Below are 21,534 nucleotides of genomic sequence, written 5' to 3' on the forward strand. Positions count from 1 at the left end.
GACAATTTTTGAGTTTGGCCAAATTGGGGGTCTCAGGGCGGAACTTCAAGTCATCTGAGTGTTCCGCCATAAATATATATATATATATATATGGCGGAAAACACATACAAGGCTGAAAAAGCTGTTTTTGCTCTTGCGCCCCTCTTTAAAATAAACTGCTGTATTTTAGGCCAAAAGAAGTGTTGTGTTTGATAGAACAATATGTCTATATGCTGCAATAGCAGATTCTTAGCGCATTAAGCCCACTCCTTGATATCTGTGATTTCTGCATTGCGAGCCTTGTTATATTACCATGTTTCACCCATAAAATCCCCCCAAAATCCGGCTGTGGCCATTCACATCTGTGTCTTGACACTGGGTGATACATGCCACGTGGAGTTTTTGGATGAAAAAGAGGTAAGTACGTGATAATATCTCGATAAAATTATGGCGTATTTAATTCTGCTCTCTCGTGCTCGTACCTCCAGTTAGGGTTTTGCTGTTTAATTTTTTTTAAATGCCCTCCTGTTCAGATTTTTTCTTCCCCCAGAAAATAGAGATTTTAAGCTTTCTAATGATGTATCACATATGCATATACGACAATTTTGAAATTTGGCCAAATTGGGGGTCTCAGAGCGGAACTTCAAGTCACCTGAGTGTTTTCCACCATATACATTTTTTTAAAATTATACTTTGGGAAAAAAGTGAAAAGCGTCTTATTTTTTGTTTTTCATTTATCGCGGTGGGTTATGGTCCCCATTAAACGCGAAAAACGAGGGATCACTATAGTAGTTAATATTGTCAGATAAAAAAAAAAAAAAAGGAAATCCGTGAATGAATAATTTGTAACAGGACTGTTTCCTATACTTATAATTGTGTGTATAAAAACTGCAAATTGGCTTTAATTGTTCAAAAGTACGAAGGAAACAAAATAGTCCCCCCTCCACAAAAAAATGATGAAATGTTACGACCAATCGCTGATGGAAGTAAAATATTACCTCGAATTGCATCACTCAAATTTACAATAACAAAGTCCACACGAAATATGACTCATGGAAGTAAAAGTGTTTTTCCTAAAAGGACATAGTTGTGACGTGTATGGGCTGATGATATTTATAAATACGTGGAAGGGAATTTCAGACGGCTGATGAAAGCTGGCGACTAGAATGTTCTACGCAGGCGCCTTGCGAAAGCGTGTTTTGGTGTCAAGCTCCGCGGCTAAGCTAACGCTAGCCGGAGCTGCTCGCAATTCTGCAAGTCATGCTGGGCCATCCAACGAGGAAAGGCTGGGTGGGCTGAGCTCAATGGGACCACGGCAACACGGAACTTTCCACTTGGCTGGACTGTAGTCGCGGTGTTTCCAGGACTTTGTGGCATGGAGACGTAACAAATACACAAAATTATTCTTGACGTAAGTATGAAATCACTGTTGTCAAATGTTTTGAAATGCGTAAGCCGGCGGTAAATTGATTCCAGGGAACGACGTCACGACAGCAGGCGATGTGTACATAACGAGCTGAGATTTATAAATTGATAATTCATGTGTTCCCACATTTAAATAACTTATTCAGTTAAGTAGTTGGAGGACAATTTGGGATTTTGACAGCAAAAAGTAGCCCGACAAGGCTAACCGTCGCGTGACAGCCCCGAGTTCCAATAGGAGTGGAGACTTACGCTCCTCCCGCCTACCCCTCGTTTTTCATTGGCTGCTGGAGCCTGCACTGGCGTGTCTTTTCCGGGTTTGGTCTCCGGCGAATGGCTGTTCCCTCACGTCAATCACCACTTGTTGCTAGGGAGATTGTTTGATGCTAAAACGTCGAATCCGGTGAAGACGCCTATCACTTTCATTTCTTTGGACAAAAATCGAAGTGAAACGAACGCGTACACGGCTTGATGACTCAGGCCGTTTTGTTTACACTGTGATACTTGATACGTTACTCGGACTAAAAATAGGAGGCGGCTAAACGCTAGCCACCAGGAAGACGTGAGGAGGGAGGGAGGGACCACGTCTGCTTCTCGGCCAGCTTTCACCTTCAGCAGCACCGCAAGAAGTTGTTGTCCCGTCAAGGGTGGGGTGGATGATGCTCAAACCGCTCCTCGGTTTAGTTTAATAGGAAATAATGAAAGGGACGTAGTTGGGAGTTGTCTGCGACGTGGCGAGTGAGTGAGTCCTATTTGTTTGTCCTCAAATGTAAAAATGTAGCTGAGATGTCTGAAATGTCTGCTGCTCCCTCAAAGCTCCGTGGAGTATTCACGGTTGTTTCTTTCGCCAGGAAGATGACAATCATATGAAAAAGGAAAGTGGACTCTCAACGCTGGAAACGTTTGTCCCCCCCACCCCTGTCACTGAAAACATTTCCCCCTGGACTCTCCCTGGCTAATTTAAAGCTTTTTTAAGTCCTCTTGTCGGTTGAAGGCCCCGTTTTTGTTTTTTTTGTTTTTTTTGCTTTTATTTATTTTTTTTTACTTTCACCTTTTTTGTTCCTTTTGCAAAGAAATGCTTTACTTGAAAAAGTACTTCACAGAGGGCCTGATTCAGTTCACCATCCTTCTGAGTCTGATCGGGGTACGGGTGGACGTGGACACCTACCTGAGCGCCCAGCTGCCCCCCTTGAGGGAGATCATCCTGGGCCCCAGCTCTGCCTACACGCCCACTCAGTTCCACAATCTGCGCAACACGCTGGACGGCTATGGCATTCACCCCAAGAGCGTGGACCTAGACCAGTTCTTCGCCACCCGTCGCCTGTTGAACCGGGTGCGCCAACTGGATCGCCTCTTCGTACCCAGCCCCGAGCTCGACACCTGGCTGGTGCACCGCGACGCAGAAAGCGGCCAAGCGGGCAGCGCCAGCATCGCCCTGGACAATGGGGGCGGCCTCGAGGACGTGAACGACCTCGACGCTGCCCCGGCCATGAGGGGGAACGGAGAAGGTGAAGGGGGGCCGCCCGAGACCACCACCTATAACCTTAATGTAGCAGACAGCAGCCTGGGAGCAGTGGCGTCTGACGGCGACCAGCGGCAGGAAGACAACGACGACCTTAGCAAAGAGGTAACAAGGAAATATTTCATCTGTCTGGTTTCTATTACAGTAAACCTGGGCTAATTTTCAGGCTTCAGTGAACTATGAAAAATCCAGGCGTATCTGAGACCCACCTTAAAAATGTTGCAATTTCCTACTGATGCCACTGGATGATGGCAAAGCACTTTTTTTTGGCAAGGATATGAATGAAATAAAGCTCCTCCTCTAAGTTCAGCACTATTTCATGGCGCTGTCTTGAAATAACTTATTGATAACATCTTTTGTCCTCTGAGAATGCTCATATTATTTTTAGCACACAGTAAGGCAATAATGAAGCAAGACTCAATTGTGGTCATATGATGGTCACATGGTCATGCTAGCACAGCGCTAATTGGTATGCTATCAATATCATTTATATTTGCAGAACTTCAAAAGCTCACTTAGGACAATGACTTTCGTATTCACTGCTCGTTGCTATTTGTACTTAAATTTAGTTTTTTAAATTTACATTTAACTTAATTCTATGGCTTTTAGTCCAGTGGTAACTTCAGCATTCCTGTAAAATTTCTAGAATTTTCTCGTCTGCTACTATCGATTATTTTAGTAATCGATTAATCTATCAACTGTTAGTTTGAATAATGAAGTAATCGGATTTGTAACACTTAGCAGATGTAAAACAAAGGCTTGCTAAGATTGCACTTTCCAAAGAGCATTAAATGCGTATAAAAAATAAAATTCCCGTTTGTTCCTTCAAACTATCCAGTATTCCACTTTCATTTAAAAATAAATTAAAATACCTGAGCTTAGGTACGGCATTAAAAATAAATAAATGAGGATCTAAGTACAACAAAAGAACAATTGGCTAACTTGCCTAGGAAAAGTGTCATGTGCCTGGCACTTCTTTGCTAATTGTTAGCATTTCCATCACAGCCATGCGCCACAAATACAGCGTCACAAAGACTGTGTGCGCCTTAAAGTGTCACAAAGAACAACTGAGAACACAAACATGTCACAATGAACAAAAACATGACACAGTTATCAGCTCTGTTTATAAGGCACGGACGGACGCATATTATTCATGGTCAGGACGTCAGCGATTCAGCAAACTCCTGCATGTCAACTGTCCATTACCACTTGACCTGATTTTCTTTGCTTGCCAACATCAATAAAATCCTGTGTTCGCGATACGCAACTGGTTCCTCCGTCTAGTACCTGACAAAAAGTCCGCTAGATTAAATGCTATTAATTCTTACGTTTTTTTATTGTGTTTTATTTAATGCTCTTAACAAATCGTTCAAACACATATTCCCACAAAAAAACTGCTAAATATGCCAATAAACTAAATTACAAATGCACAAAAAAACATTAGCGCAAATAAAAACAACCTTATGTTGGTCTTAACATTGAGCAGCTGGATTCAGCCACGTGAAATGAATTATATCATATTCACTGTTACCACTAGAGGGCAGTGCATCTACCCAAATGAATGAAACTGAATGGAATCACTTTCAAAACAAACCATTACATACCACTCTAAATGAATCCTCGAAGCAGCAAGAATGATTTAAAGCTTTTTTTCCTTATCAAATTACTCGAGTTGATCGATTAATCGTTGCCGCACGACTAACTGAACATTTCAATTGTTTCCAACTGAATGTTTTTTTTCATTGTATCTGAAAATCTGTTAAATTTCAAAAAGGAAAAAACATAACTAAATCCCAGCTCTATCGAAATGTAATGTAATTACTTGGGCTTTCAAAATGATCACGTTAACGGACGGTAATTAATTTTTTAAATTAATCACGTCAAAATATTTGACGCAATTAACGCACATGCCCCGCTCAAACAGATTAAAATGACAGCACAGTGTCATGGCCACTTGTTACTTGTGTTTTTTTGGTGTTTTGTCACCCTCTGCTGGCGCTTGGGTGCGACTGATTTTATGGGTTTAAGCACCACATGAGCATTGTGTAAGTATGGACATCAACAATGGCGAGCTACTTGTTTATTTTTTTATTGAAAATTTTACAAATTTTATTAAAACGAAAACATTAAGAAGGGTTTTAATATAAAATTTGTATAACTTGTACTAACATTTATCTTTTAAGAACTACAAGTCTTTCTATCCATGGATCGCTTTAACAGAATGTTAATGTTAATGCCATCTTGTTGATTTATTGTTAAAATAAACAAATACAGTACTTATGTACAGTATGTTGAATATATATATCCGTCTTGTGTCTTATCTTTCCATTCCAACAATAATTTACAGAAAATTATGGCATATTTTATAGATGGTTTGAATTGCGATTAATTACGATTAATTCATTTTTAAGCTGTGATTAACTCGATTAAAAATTTTAATCGTTTGACTGCCCTAGTAATTACATGGCAACTAAATGTACTGCAGGACATCGACTTGATCGACATCCTGTGGCGACAGGACATTGACCTGGGCGCGGGCAGGGAGGTGTTTAACTACAGCAGCCGGCAGAAGGACAACGATGGTGACAAACCACGCCCGGCCCAGGAAAGCAAGGACACCAACGACGAGCAGCAACGAGAAAGCTGGAGGAACGGCGTTAACTTACAGACGCTTCGTTCTGTGGATATCGAGACTGGAGAGAGCATCCCCCAACAGGTCCAATATCCTACTAGGTTTAGGTGTTGTCCACCTCACTCTGATCCACTTCCTGCATCTTTTGTTACGTTCATCATTTCACTCGCCTCACTTTTTTTTTTTTTACTCATCTCCCACTTTGTGGTGTGCATGTTGTGGAACAGCCAGCCACGGGCTCACAGACCTCCCTGTCTCTGCAGGAGTGCTTAAGGTTGCTGGAGGCCACGTTCCCTTTTGGAGAAGATACCGAGGTAAAGGCGGATGAATAAAAAAGCAGACGTACACAGAACAGCAAAGCTAAACTAGATAAATCTCGCCTAAAAGTGACCTATGTCGTTTTTAACAGGATAACTTAGAACGAGAATTTTTGTGAAAGATCATTTGATAGGATGTCTCATTTTGGTAGGCCGTAAATGTCTGGTTTATTGTGATGCCACTGTTCAGTCTCCCCTACTAAATTATTCATATGTTCCAATCACTTCACTTATGTGTGCCGCTGGTTTTACATCCCCATATGTGAACTTATCTCGTAACTGATAAAAAAAAGTGGACTGAAGACTTTTTAACTTCATCAACTGCATTTTTCTTAGTTTCCCAACCCGGCCGCGACACCAGAAGCGGAGGCCCCCGGCGCAGAAGCTCCGTCCACATCACAGGGTTTGGCGCCTCAGCTGGACCTGGAGCAGCAGTGGCAGGACATCATGGCCGTCATGGAGTTGCAAGTAGGCAAAGCTAATTGCTTTTTGTACTTTAGGAATCGAACAAATACATAGAAGTAAGCAGAGGTCAGTAGAGTAGCCAAAAATTTTACTCAAGTAAGAGTAGCGTTACTTCAAAATATTACTAAAGTAAAAGTTGTCCAAAAAATATACTCAAGTACAAGCAAAAAAAAAAAGTTTCTGGTGAAAAGAATACTCAAGTAATGAGTAACATTGTGAGCAACTGCTTATATTTTTTTGGGATTTTTTTTTTTTTTTTTTTTTTTTTGAAGCACAAAGTTCTCTATATGGACTGTTGTTATAATGATACTATACTATTACCCATGACATTACCACATTAAGCCAAAGAAATACAAAAAAATACATATGTATATCATTGAGTTCCATATCTACTCTTGGCATCGCCATACCTGTCAAGTTGTATGGTTTCGGCGTAATTTGTACAAGTGAGCACTGATTTTTAAATGTGTATGCTGTACATTCAAAATCTGTACGTGTTTTGTGCATTAAGTTTTTTTTTCACGTTCGGATTTTGTCACCGTTTCGGCAACGAGACAATGTGCGTTACTATGCATTGCTACGTTGATCGAATGACGCGAGAAAAGTCAGAGACACGGAGAAAGAAGAGCTGGAGTGGGAAGGAGGTTGTGACACTGTTTCAAACGCGATGCTAGGCTAGGTGGCTCCAATATTTCCTGACTGTAGCCGACAGCCAACAATCTACGCCCACTTGATGCTACACTAGATATCATATGCATATAGAACTAGATGTGAAATGACAGACTCGGCGGCGTTAGTAAACAACCGCCATCTTAAAGCAGTAGACTTCCCAGAAAGGCTCTGTTGTAGTGAACCTTCCTAGCGAACCTAAGAAACTTTTTATCTAAGATACTCCTAAATCGGCAAAATCTTGACTTGAATCTATCTTTAAATGATGAAACAGTTTTAAAACTTTCACATGTCGAAAGTAGACACAAGAACTAATGCAAAAACAGGAGCAATTTTAAGAACTTTAACGGTTGATTCACAACATTAAATGACTTCCAAACATAGCAAAGGTTACTATGTTTTTTTAAAAGATTAAAAAAAAAAAAAAAAAAAAAAAAAAAAACATGAAAGGTAACACCAGTTACTTTGCCAAGTAACTAATTACTCTTACATTTAGGTCACTGAGTTAATCTCAATTACTTTTTGGGAGAATTAATTTGTAACTGTAATTAATTCTTTAAAGTAAGATTAACAACACTGGTCATAAAAATGCAGTCTGCAGAATAAAAATTGATGAAAGTGGGGATTTTATTCTGCCAATTTGTTACCGAACACAATTTGCAAGCAACTATTGCTCATCACTTCTCAGAATTAGCAAAAGAAATGATCCCTGACTCAAAAGATTAGATCGGTAATTTAATTTTATCAACTGATCTTTTTAATTTATAATTGGTCAAACTAACGAACTACCTTCAAGTCAAACTGAATTGCGAGCTGAAGTGCCATAAAGTGCAGCCATCAAAAGTCATGATAGAAATTGCCAAAAGTGCCACATACAATTATAACAAAAGTCACTGTTAAATTTTAGTAATCATGATGTAGCTGAAGATATTGATTGTTCTTTGATTGCACCAGGTTATATGTGACAATATTACCATTAAATTCATATTATTTTAGAAATGGAGTTTTTATTTTTTTTTTTTTTTCTTCATATTGTACACTATATAGAACGTAAGATTAGTCATCAATTTGTAAGGGAATACTTCCCTATTTGTAATATTACCAACGGCCTCGGGTTGACGGGTATGCATCGCTGGCAAAAAAATAATAAATATGTAGGATAAACAGGAAAAATATAACGACTCTTGTGTAGCCAAAAGTAGCGGAGTAAGAGTAGGGTTTTTTCTGAACAAATCTACTCAAGTAAGAGTAAAAAGTATAGCTTAGTAAAACTACTCTTAGAAGTACATTTTTCTCAAAAAGTTACTCAAGTAAATGTAACGTAGTATATGTAACGTGTTACTACTCGCCTCTGGAAGTAAGAAAGGATAGGCTTCAATACATTACAATAATCTCGTTAGGTGAAGCAGAAAATAAAACTTTAAAACTAACTAAAAAAAAAACATTTTTTCCATTAATCATCATTTAAGTCATACCTTATTGATCCCACGATGGGGAAATTCACGTATTGGTTGTAATCCGCCCAATAAAACATAACAACAGTACCACAAATGGAAAGACAGGAGAGTGAACCTGCTAGGGCCCGCCAATGGCTTTCACTCTAGGTGCCCTAATTCCTTATGTGCCAAAGGTAAAACAATGGTGGCTGGGGGTGGGGATTGAAAAACAAAAGCCTTTGCTCCTTTCAAACTGAATAAAACATTACACCAGAATCCAAAAGACAACACATGTTGGAGAGTGGTAGCAGGGAAGAGGGAAGACAACACATGTGGGAGAGTGGTAGCAGGGAAGAGGGAGTGCTACATGCTAGGATATAGGACAAAAACATATTTATCGTACAAGGAAGGAAAATTTGGGAAAAGGACATTGGGAACAACACCTTGGCAAATAAGCAACAGAACATTACAACAGAATTCTCTAGTTTTAGGGTGTTCCGCATTCTAGGAAATGAAACAAAATTCATTATTTAATATGGAATTAAGGACAGGCAGATAAGAGAGACAATACCATACAGATAGCTTGGGTTAAGACGTACCCGACTTGCATGTTTTCGACTTTACGACGCCATCCGCCATTTTGTCTGCAGTCGATTTATTACTTTTGTTTTGTGATGCATGCTTTTATACTGGCGCAGGAAGCGCAGAGCAGGTAGTACTTCTGCACGCGAGTAAGAGCGTATGTACACACGAGGAAGACCGCATGCGTACACACGAGTAAGAGCGCATTTACACCCAGGAAGAAGTGGGCGAGAGACCAACGAGGGTGAGAAAACACCTGTATATAATACCTTTTAAAGGGTTTATTGTGCGTTTTCAATTGTGGTCGAGTACTGGGGGCGAGTTTATGTGATCATTTCTGATGATGTGCAGACGCTAACTGATACATGCTAATCGTTTGTGTTGATTGTTATTGCTGTGTCAGCAGCTAGTTATAAACGCAAATTTGAATTGCTGTTATTGAAGATTAACTTAATTTGATTTTTATTTTACTTTTATTCTGCAAATGTTTATGTCATGAGCAGTAGAATAAAGTCAGCAAACCACACGTCTGACATCGTCATTTTAGAGCTTTTCTGACTTGGCTCCAACATCTTTGCGGGGACAGTACAATTACGTATAATACATGTTTTTGGATAGTAGGTTTGAGATTTAGGGGTACTTAAAGGGTTAATTTCGATTTATGTGGAAATCCAGGTTACGTTGACAGCGTAGGAACGGAACTTGTTCGTAACCCGTGGACTACCTATACCTATATGCATTGTCAAAAAGATGGGTTAATCCAGTGGTCCCTAACCTTTTTTGCACCAAGGACTGGTGGGATGTGGGCCTTTTTTTCACAGACTGCTAATGTGTGGCAGAAAAACACACTGAATATAACATAACACAACAGTGCTAAAAATGAATGTTAAGTGCAAGGAAAATGTAACTCACCAAGTGTTGAATCAGCCTTTTTTAACAGCGGTCTCGCCTAAAACTCGATGGCAAATATCCTTAGTCGCAGGCTTAATAAGTTCGTCTCCAATCGTGAAAGGTTTCTTGGCTTAAGCATTACGGGTGGCCAAGAAGTATAACGCCCTCGGTGCATTCGTTTTTCTTGCCTTGTTTGCTAGCTTTTAGCCACATGTTATGCAGAATGCACTTGGTTGTAGGCTCCTCTTCTGGCTCAGCAGGTGGCCTTTTCCCTGTAAAAAAGCTGTGCAAAGGCGTCTGTTTTTCAGTCATTTTCGCCAACGTGTGGGCTTGCAATATTCAGGTACAAATCTGATGCAATTGCACATAGATATAAAAAAATAGATGCAAGATGCTAGCTCCAATGGATTTCAATTGACTAATCTGAGCAAAACAACCGGAATTACACTGTCCACCGTTGCTGAGGTGTGCTGCCCGCAGCACACATCCAACAGCAGTGAACATTACTGTTTACATTGACTGATGCTAGGCTACTATAGGTGTGCAAACACCCCAATAATGGCAGCCAACCACTGGCGACGTACACAAATCTCTACTCAGATTAGTTCTACAGGCCAGATTGAGGTCGTTAACAATTTATTTATTATTTCTCCACGGCCCGGTAGCAAATACGCCACGAACAGGTACCGGTCTCCACCCCAGTGGTTTGGGTCCCTGGGTTAAGCGACCAATTAAAGGGAAACAGTACAGTAGCAAAGGCCAATAGCATTAGCCATATACCCAATTTGATTTGAGTTGAATTAGGTGGTCTGTAAAAATGTACATCTGGACAAATAAAGGACTGTTTGCCTCTCTAGTCAGTACCAGAGCACATAGGCTAGGTTCATACTACAGGTCTTAATGCACAAATCCGATTTTTTCTCATATCTGTTTTTTTGGTGTGCCCGTTCAGACTGCCTTTGTCCATTGAGACCATTCAAGTATTACGCATGCGCACTAATTCGCAGTCCGACACGCGCTGTGCAAGAAGACCCGCATGCGCAGAAGCATCAAACCAAATGACCACACATGCTGGCTGTCATCCGTCATTCCAGGGATATCATATTTTGCTTTTCAAAAGGAGGACACAAATAACAGACATGAATAATCCCCATTTAGCTTTATATTCAAAGTATATATGGGTCGATAGCATGCACGGATTGTCTGTGCATGTCACACACACATACGGGCAGTTTGCCCCGACTTTCGGCTATGTAAGCAATGTTGAAATATTTCTGAAATGAAGCACAGAGAAAACCGAGGCTTATTCTCAACCCATTTTTATTTTTTTATGACTGTTGCCCTTCCCTAAAAGCTGTGTTCAATGCAAGCTAGGCGCTAATAACGCACAGCTGCAGAGCTACTGTAGCGTCTCTCTCGCTCTTTGATGATGTAATTGCTGCATGAATTCTGATTTGGGAGACTTGACAGTACAGACCACCGCCACATTATGGAAAAATGTGACCCAGATCGGATTTGAAATGGTCGACTTCTATGCAACTTGTCACGTTCAGACCGTCAAGTTAATGCCTCATTCGAGTCGGAAAAACACGAAAAATTTGGATTCATGCATTAAGACTGTAGTATGAACATAGCCATGTAGACAAGCAGCACACCTGTAGAAACCTATGTATTAAGTGTCATGAGCATAAGATTCTTAGCAGTTTTATATTGAAAAAACCTCTTCCTAAATGTAATGGTGTTTTGTGTGGAAGGCCATGGATGTGAACAACAGCGACGCAGGCTGCGGCAGGATGTCAGCATCCGACTTTCCACTGGTCCCGCCTGCTGTACCAATCCACCAGGACGTTAGCCTCCATCAGGCCTCGCTGGCCGGCTGCAGCCAGGAATTCCCGCCGGTTTTCCCGCCTCACCTAGACTCGAACGGCGGCGTGCGAGCATCCTCCAGCAACTCAAGCCATATCAACGCTACATTCGGGACCACCAATCTCACAGGACTTTTTCTGCCACCACTCCTCAACGGCACCGGCGCCAACGTCACCGCCATCCCAGTGGACCCGTTTGGCAGTCTTCTGGAGGAGTCCATGCTGGATGAGATTAGCCTCCTGGACCTTGCCATGGAGGAGGGCTTCAGTCAGGCTCAGGCGTCGCAGCTGCGGGACGAGCTGGACTCGGACTCGGGCCTGTCCCTGGACTCCAGCCGCAGCCCGGCTTCCCCCAGCAGCTCGGAGACATCCTCCTCCTCGTCTTCATCCACTTCCGCCACCTTCTCCGAGGAGGGTGCCGTGGGATATAGCACTGCTGCTTCTGACTCGGAAGAAGGAGCTGTGGGGGGATACCAACCAGAATACAGCAAGCTATGTCGCATGAGCTTCCAGGTTGATTTTTCATTCCAAATATTACTATTTTACATTGCGCCTTCTGCTATAGGTTCACAACCGAACTGGAGCTTATTCCAGTAGACTTTGGTGTTTAATTCAAAGACACCGCTTGTTAACTCTATAGTTTACAAGCGACCGATTGTATTGCAGAATGCTGATTCCAAAAATGGCGATTTTCTCTAATATACCATACTTTTTAAAACCTCGGTATACCTTCAAACCAGTTATCGGCATATGCATAGGGTGTTGCCCACCTCATGGCCGAAGTCATTTGGGCTAACCTCCAGTTTAACGTATCAAAAAAAAAGTGCTTTAGCTAATCTACCCATGTTGCTCTCTCTGTCTCATTCCCGTCTATCCAGGACAACTTCCACGGCCTCCCCCATCTGGGAGGAATCAGCCACAACCACACCTACAACCTGCCGCTCGTACCTCCCTTCACCGAGCACCCGGAGCTCCCTAAGAAGCAGAATCCGAAGATTTCGAAGCTTTCCCCTCCCCCGCCTGAGCTCCTGGACAAGCATTCAAGCCGGGACGAGCGGCGAGCCCGCGCCATGAAGATCCCCTTCTCCAACGACAAGATCGTCAACCTCCCCGTGGAGGAGTTTAACGAGCTCCTGGCCAAGCACCAGCTGAGCGAGGCGCAGCTAGCTCTTGTCCGGGACATCCGCCGACGTGGCAAGAACAAAATGGCGGCGCAGAACTGCCGTAAACGCAAACTAGACACCATCATCAACCTGGAGGAAGGGGTACACCAGCTAAGGCGCGACAAAGCCAGGCTACTCAAGGAAAAAATGGAGTTTCTACGCTGTATCAGGCAAATGAAGCAGAAAATGCAGAGTCTGTGCCAGGAGGTCTTCGCCCAGGTCCGGGACGAGCAGGGCCGGCCGTACCCGCCCAGCAGGTACTCTCTCCAGTTCGCCGCGGACGGGAGCGTTCTGGTGGTCCCGCGCGGGGAACAGAACCGGCCTAAACCGGACAAGAAACCCAAGGACAAGAAGAAGTGAGACGACCGATCCCGTAGGGTACTTTCTGCACATCTGACGGAGGGAAGGCCCACGCTTGACTTACTGCGTTTGTTTGGCTCTTTTTTCATTCTGCTCCCCGTTATTTTCCCCTCGCTTAACAACTCATCTTTCCGGATTTCCGAGGCGGGAACAGGGAATGCAAAGACTTTTTTTATTTCAAAAGAGGTTGCTTTGCAAAGGCCGGTCGGAGGACAAACCGCAGTCTGCCAAATAGGTCGTAAAGGTGTGGGATCCACTTTCACAGAGCACTTGGACTTTTAAGAACTCCAAACTGCTGCCTCCTGAACCCGAGCTCAAGGACAAGCACTTGAGTTAAGAATACAGCCATGCAACGAATATCACCTTCTCTAACGACTTTGTGGAGAAGTTCAGGCCAAGAATCCTCCAGTTTCTGCTTTTCTTCCCCTCTGCCCCCTTTGACCATCTTTCCGGACTTCTGAGGCAGGGAAAGGGAGTGCGAAGATCCACTTTCACGGAGTTCCCCAGGAACTCATCCTCTGTCTGAGCTATGGACAATCGCTACGAAGAGCCCACTCCCCAAACAAAAGTTTTCCCATGGCCAAGAGCTTCTATTCTATTTTGTTCCCTTCGCTTCTTGCTTGACCACTCATCTTTCCGGACTTCCCAGGAGGGGAATAAGAAAGACAAAGGAGACTTAACGAGTTCGGAGGACTATTTTTTTTTTCTGTTCCAAGGGTTTGAGGAAGTAGCGCTGCCTTGCAACGTGTATCCACTTGTTATTCTTCTAGATTTCCTTCCTCATGTACCATCGTCCTCAAAAAGCTCGGCTTGATGCGCTCTGCTGACATTTAAACTCTTCATAGTCTGTAGTTGAGAGGTTCTCCAACTTGAAGGGTCAAGGGACTCCTTACAGTGGAATATTGTTTTTGTCCAAGGACCCTCCCCATCATCATAATCCTAACTACGTTTGAATGACAGATCTATGAAAGACCGTTGCTCAAAGGTATTCACCATATTTTTCGGACTATAAGTCGCACCTGAGTCTACTGTAAGTCGCACCAACCAAAGAATACACAATGATGAAGAAAAAAAATAAGGGTGATCCCCAAAAAACATTTTAACAAACCAATAAAACCAAGAGTGATGAAAGAAAAATATTTCATTCATGGTAAATGAAGCATTAAAACATACCATTTAAGAAACAGTTATGGAATTTTCAGTTAAAAATGACTTCCTTTAAATTAGGGCTGCAACTAATGATTATTTTCATAATCGATTTATTGGATGATTCATTAAATGATAAATGTCACTTCTTTCAATAACCTTCGCAGTTTACGGTGAAGTTATTTTCAGCATGTTGTAATTAGCAATGAAGACAAAATGAATGACCATTTCCTTCAACTGTATTGATTATCAAATTCGTTGGCAACTAATTTATTAATCGATTAGTTGTTGCAGCCTTATTAAGAAGCTAGTTTAGACAGTGAGATATCTGAAAATTGGCAAAAATGTGAATTGTTGTTTTCTAAAGTAAAAGATTTTTGTTCATGTCCTACTTTGATTTAACAAAAATATAATGACGAAATCTGATATTTACTCAGAACTAAGAAGTTATATATGTATGTTATAATTTCAAAGATTTAGACAAAGTGAAGAAGGGCCTAAACGATTCATCGGTTATCGAAGTTTAAAAAAAAAAAAAACGAAAAAAAACATTAACATTAATAATTAATCGATTATTTGTCGATGATATTTACACAGCACTAAGAAGTTTTATATATGGTATAATTTCAAGAATTTAGACAAGGTGAAGAAGGTCCTAAAAGATAATCGCTTATCAAAATAAAAAAAAAAAAAAAAAAAAAAAAAGATTAATTTGCTAATCGATTAGTTGTCGATTCATTTTTGCACCTCTACTTTAAATGGCGTCCTGCTGCATGAATGCGTTCTTGAAATCTGCGTATTGGCCGACATGAGCAAGTGGTAGCACTGGGAGACCGTGACCTTAAGCAAGTGCCATTTTAGTACCTATGGTGAATTCGGGATGAAATTCACAGTATCCCAACTCAGATGAGAATTCTCAACAGCAGATTTCAAGAGTGCATTTGTACAGGAGGATGCCATGTAAAGAACGTCATTTTTTTTCTTTAAATTACATCTAGGGCTGCAGCCACTGATTATTTAAACAATTAATCTATTTAACAGTTTGAATAATCATTACAAATATTTGTTCCTTGCTGAATAAATTTTAGGAGATGTAAAATGAAAGAAACAATAATACTGTACTTATTTTTGCTTACTTAAAGGAGCATTAAATGCGAATACAAAATAAAATTCCTGAGTGATTCTTCCAACTATGCAGGATTGCATTTTCATTTAAAAAAAAAAAAAAAAAAAATTAAAATACCTGAGTTTAGCCTGAAACAGTATAAAAAATTTAAATAATAAAGAACATTTGGCCAACTTGCATAGCTAGTCTGCTAGCTTAAATGCTATATGATGCTAACATTTTTTTTCTTAACAAATCGTTCAAACGCATATTCCCACAAAAAAAATTCAAAATACAGGGTGATTCAAAAAGTATGTGCCAAAACCATTGCGGTATATTTATTAAAAAAAAAAAAAAAAAAAGGTTTTATTATTTCATCAGCTCAATGTGACCACCACCAGCAGCACGGACAACATCAAGCCGACATAACTTTTAATTTGTTAAAATTATTTACTTGTTAAAGAGACGTTTATGTCTTATTAAATTTTTAATTTAATTTTTCAGTCTATTTCAATGATTTTAAAATGAATAAATGTGTGATGATTTTGGCACATTCTTTTTTAATCACCCTGTATACTTCTAAACGAAATTACGAAAGCATAAACAAACATATAAACTCAAACGGGAGAAGTTGGAGTTATGTCATAATCACTGTTCCACTAGAGGGGAGTGTATCCACTCAGATAAATAAAACTAAATGCAAACAGTTTCAGAAAAAAATATTAAGCCACTCTAATGAAACAAATTCTCAAAGCTGCAAAAATTTGATTCGAAGCTTTTTTCTAATTGAATCACGCGAGTTAATCGATTAGTCGTTGCAGCACCAATTCCATCAAGTGTTTCTTAAATGGCATCATTTAAAGTTCCAATTACTATAAATGTTTTCTTCCATTACTCTTGGTTTTATTGGATTGGTAAAAAGTTCACATATAATTCGCACTGGAGTATAAGTCACATTTTTGCGGGCAGTTTTTTTTTTTTTTATGTATTCATCAGAAACCAACATACATTGAATTAATAATGGTAAAATGGACAACAATAGGCTAGACATTTAACGTAGTATATGTACAGTTTTTCGGATGACCGTTGCGAAAACGACGCAAAATAGCACTTGGCTGTCGAATGAAAAAAATTTAAGTTGCACTTGAGTATAAGTCTGCAACTAACAATTATTTTCATAATCGATTATTCGGACGATTAATCAAACAATTAATTGAGTAAATATCACTTTTTTTTCCAATTACCTTCACAATTTGACATGACGCATAGACTTCATAATGTATAGACGGGGCGCGGGGCCGATTCATAGGGGGCCTATCTCCGTCAAAGCTGACCAAGTGGAAACACAAAGAGCTTTTTCCGTTGAAAATTCTCGTGAATAAATGCTTAAATCCCTGAATTCTTTATACATATGGACATAAAACAGTCTCGAGTCTTGTTTAAAAGCAAAAAAAAACGTGCAGTTAGCATTTATTTTACGTAAATATTGCGAACTATGACGCTCGTCAGTACGCAAATTAGCGGCCGCCATATCACAAACAGCTTTTTCCGTTGAAAACTAATAAATGCTTAAATCCCTGAATTCTCTATGGATATGGACGTAAAACAATCTTGATTCTTGGTTAAAAGCAAAAAAACGGGCAGTTATTTTACGTAAATATTGCTAAGTATAACGCCAATGCTGTAGCGGGTAATTTCTCCCCTTGATTTTTTTTTCACAGTGTTTCAAAACGCATGCATGGTACAAAAACTATTATAATTACCTGGAATCCTCGAACAAATCACTCCAGAGACAATCCTTCCTGTTTGTATGGAGTCCAGCTTTCGTACTTTTTCAACCCTAAATCCGGCGTTAGATCGCTGCATGTGACCAACTGCGAATAAATGGAGCTGACTGTGGGACGGCCCCCTTAGGGAAGGCATGACTCAGTGAATGGGGATGTGAATTTGTGTTTGGCATGTTTTAAGTAACAATGAAGACTTAAATGGATGACTATTTCCTTCAAAAATATTTTATTACGGCTTCCTGACTTAACAGTAGTCTATAACTATATTATTACTATATTATCAAGTTTGTTGGCAACTAATTTATTAATTGATTTACTCAATTAGTTGTTGCAGCCTTATTAAACCGTGGGCTTTATTTTATTTGACTAAATTCTTGTGATTTTGTCAAAAGTATGGCTTTTCCTTTGAAGTGTGATACCTAAGTCATTTCTGAATATTTTTTTCCTTTCAAACACTCAAAATGTTCAGTAGCATCAGACCTATCTACACATATATAGTTTTTATTTTTTAATGCCCCCTATGGACAATAATAGCAGTATTATTCTAATAGCAAAACTAGCTATGCTGTGTGTGTGTGTGTATATATATATATATATATACATAAAATAAAAGTCTAATTTGAATATTTCATATGACATAGTTAGAGGCCCACATAAGTCCATAAGTCATAACATCAGAATTTCTTCGCAAGCAAATTCATGTATTGGCCTATGGCGCCCCTCTAGTGACTTTTGGGTGTTAAGACTCAACACACAAATTCCTCTATTTCCATGTTTTTGGCTCGCCAAAGAAGCCATTGCATCAGTAATCACGGAAAATGCATTATAACACATCAGGTTTACAGCATATCAAAATTATGATTTATAATAGGAGTCAATGAGCCAGAACAGGGCATTATTACAAGAATTTAGTGCGAATCTCCCCAACCTGTTTACAATAAATTAGAAATTGCAGCATGGTGCCATTTTGTTGTTTACATGTTTTTACTATCCTGGGGAAATATTAGCTCCCAAGTGTAATTTTTCCAATGCCTTTTATTTGATCAAACACACACAAAAAAAAAAAAAAGCCAGCGTATGGACAAATAACACCGACGCGTTAAGAAGCTAGTTTAGACAGTAAAATGTCGGAAAATTGGCCAAAATGTAAATTGTTAGTTTCCAAAGTACCGTATTGGCCCGAATATAAGACTGTGTTTTTTGCATTGAAATATGACAGAAAAAGAGGGGATCGTCTTATATTCGCAGTCTAGACATTATACCCGTTCACGACGCTAGATGGCGCCAGATATCCTTGAAGTTATGGGATGTTCTGTCATGACAGATCTCAGCTACTCTCAAGTTTAACCAGTTTGTATTATTTTATTGCAATGTTTTTCCTTATTCAGATTTGTTTCAAGACTACAGTTACATTTAGACTTCACTTATATGGTTAATGCAGTTATTGCAATTATGTTGTTTTATCACATTAGATTGGTTTATTTACATTTCAAAAACCAGAAGCCATTCATTTACGAATGTGATTGCACCTTAGTTTAAATATTCAAATGTTCAGATGATTTGAATGAGACAAAATAACTAGGGTTGTCAAATGATTAAAATTTTTAATCGAGTTAATCAGAGCTTAAAAATTAATCGTAATTAATCGCTATTCAAACCATCTATAAAATATGCCATATTTTTCTGTAAATTATTGTTGGAATGGAAAGATAAGACACAAGACGTATATATACATTCAACATACTGCACATAAGTACTGTATTTGTTTATTATAACAATAAATCAACAAGATGGCATTAACATTAACATTCTGTTAAAGCGATCCATGGATAGAAGGACTTATAGTTCTTAAAAGATAAATTTTAGTACAAGTTATAGAAATTTTATATTAAAACCCCTCTTAATTTTTTCGTTTTAATAAAATTTGTGAAATTTTCAATCAAAAAATAATGTAGTAGCTTGCCATTGTTGATGTCAATAATTACATAATGCTCATGGTGCTTAACCCCATAAAATCAGTCGCACCCAAGCGCCAGCAGAGGGCGACAAAACACCAAAAAAACACAAATAACAAGTGGACATGACACTGTGCTGTCATTTTAATCTGTTTGAGCGGGGCATGTGCGTTAATTGCGTCAAATATTTTAATGTGAGTAATTTAAAAAATTAATTACCGCCCGTTAACGCGATAATTTTGACAGCCCTAAGAATAACATGCTTTTTCTCTCAAATATGTTGTTATAATCATTTGTTTCGGATGTACTGTAATTATTTTCTGTAAAAAAATTAATTTGATGTTCATAAAGTCTTTTTTCAAACTTGAGTCTTGAAAAAGAGAGGGTCGTCTTATATTCGGGCCAATACGGTAAAATCAGATTTATGTTCATGTCCTACTTTGACTTAACAAAAATATAATGAAGAAATCTGATGTTTACAACTGAGAAGTTACATGTATGTTATAATTGCAAGAATTTAGAAACTAAAAGTGCGACTTATAGTCAAGAAAATACCGTGCGTATAAAAATTTGTGCTGCACCGATAACATTTTTGATACATACGTCACACTTGAGTATGGGTCACAGTGTGAAGCTATCATAAAAATGTGACTTACAGACCAGAAAATACAAGAATGAAAATTAGTGTTCCACTGAAAACTTTTTTTTTTTCCCCTCCTGATACCTTGCGGTATCATCCGATACTGTACCGATACCATTGCTTTCTTTTAATACAAAATTTCTTCATAATTCTATCACGGTTTAGTCAGACACTAATTCATTGACGATGCTAGACGTCCAATCCATTTGAAGTGGAAGGGTGGCAGCGAATGAACGTTCGTTCATTCGCTGCCACCCTTCCACTTCAAATGGATTGGACGTCTACCAGTGTTAAACTCATATAGGAAAGTCTGTCAGCGAATGAACAAATGTTATCAAAAAATTATATCAATGCAACACTCCTGGCAAATTACACCTTACCCTGAGGGACCCCAGTTTGAGAACCACTGCTGTAGTCTACGCAAGTCAGCTTTACATTCAAAGTTCGCACCCCCAATTCAGTTTTTAAATGTAAGCATCAAGACAAGGGTAGAATCACAGAAGGTTTTCATAAGCAACCTCTCATATCCGTCTCATATTTTAGGGACTGTTCTTGAACATTGTGCGTCGGTGGTGGGTTATAAGCTACTGTAGAGTTTGGAATGTCGTGTCAGGAAGAGGAAGTACGCTTGTTGCTGAAAAGATGTTGTTTGTGGTCTCGGAAAAGAAACTAGCAGGTGTTTTGAACTGTACGGAGCCCCGGTGTTGAGATTTTTTGGGCCATGAATTCAATTTCGTTTGGACGAAAAACTGCTGTTGACATGGAATAATTTGGGGTTTAATCTAAATCTGACATTATGCACCTTGATGAGAAATTTTGGGGTCCTAATTATGGTACTTGTGAGGCAAAAATTGTAATTTTTGGGGGCAGTTTTTTATGTCGGGGTTCCGTAAAAGAAAATGAAAACTGGACATGAAAGCGTCTTCCCTACCTGTCGCCCAATCTTGCATCCTGCTAAAACTTAAAGCACTTTTTTTTTGTCTGACGTGTAAATATTTAAGTGTGTCAACCCCCTTGCCACCTTTTGATTTTGTTGTAGTTCTGTAATGTTTGCTGGCAATCAACTTTTTGTTTTTATGACTTAATAATAAAGTGGTTTTGTTTCCAGATGTCCTATCCACTCATTCAACTTAGCTAGGGTTTATGCGGATCATTTAAAAAAAACATTAAAAGTCACTGAATGGTTTTTGTCAAAATTCAGGCCTTAAAAAGCATTCGACTAAATGTTATAGGCATTAATAAATATATGTAAGCTTGATGGTTAATTTTTTTTTTTTTATGTATTAAAGTCCAATATTATCGGGGTAGGTGATCTTATCGACGATAATAGTATTTTAAATTGATATCAGACAATATTAACATCTGTTTTTCATTATCAGCAGTGTTGGTACAGATACAGGAGCAAAAACTTAAGTAAAAGCACAAGTGTCTATTAAAAATTTACTCAAAAGTACTTGGTTTAAAATTTACAAGTAAAAAGAATGTATTTTCTCCCGATGCAAAAATTTTATGTATGTATATACAAGTATATACATGCATACAGAGATCAAAGTCAAGATACAGGCCTTAAAAAGCATTAAACTAAATTTTCTTGGCAT

At 39.2% G+C, this 21,534-nt stretch overlaps 1 protein-coding gene across 6 annotated transcripts; it reads left to right on the plus strand.

The window, feature by feature from the left end:
• Window positions 1-1,001: 1,001 nt before the first annotated feature.
• Window positions 1,002-21,043, plus strand: nfe2l1b (nfe2 like bZIP transcription factor 1b). Of its 6 annotated transcripts, none has more exons than XM_057825192.1 (7): window positions 1,002-1,390; window positions 2,253-3,028; window positions 5,409-5,639; window positions 5,783-5,869; window positions 6,209-6,340; window positions 11,670-12,293; window positions 12,659-21,043. In XM_057825192.1, the coding sequence occupies exons 2-7, from the start codon at window positions 2,477-2,479 to the stop codon at window positions 13,301-13,303; spliced, it is 2,271 nt and encodes a 756-aa protein (XP_057681175.1). In that variant the 5' UTR covers window positions 1,002-1,390; window positions 2,253-2,476; the 3' UTR covers window positions 13,304-21,043. The 6 variants fall into 6 exon arrangements, with proteins under 6 accessions (XP_057681175.1, XP_057681179.1, XP_057681176.1 ...); XM_057825196.1 differs by having other exon boundaries at window positions 5,819-5,869; XM_057825193.1 differs by having other exon boundaries at window positions 2,257-3,028.
• Window positions 21,044-21,534: the final 491 nt, after the last annotated feature.

The sequence above is a fragment of the Corythoichthys intestinalis genome, chromosome 21 (genome assembly GCF_030265065.1).
Source record: "Corythoichthys intestinalis isolate RoL2023-P3 chromosome 21, ASM3026506v1, whole genome shotgun sequence".
NCBI classification, from domain to species: domain Eukaryota; kingdom Metazoa; phylum Chordata; class Actinopteri; order Syngnathiformes; family Syngnathidae; genus Corythoichthys; species Corythoichthys intestinalis.

Bases quoted from the DNA above. Each gene is read 5' to 3' on its own strand.
- nfe2l1b (XM_057825192.1), top strand. From the start codon at position 2,477: ATGCTTTACTTGAAAAAGTACTTCACAGAGGGCCTGATTCAGTTCACC. The intron at 5,870-6,208 runs GTAAAGGCGGAT...CATTTTTCTTAG, and splicing joins CTTTTGGAGAAGATACCGAG to TTTCCCAACCCGGCCGCGAC. The intron at 12,294-12,658 runs GTTGATTTTTCA...CCGTCTATCCAG, and splicing joins TATGTCGCATGAGCTTCCAG to GACAACTTCCACGGCCTCCC.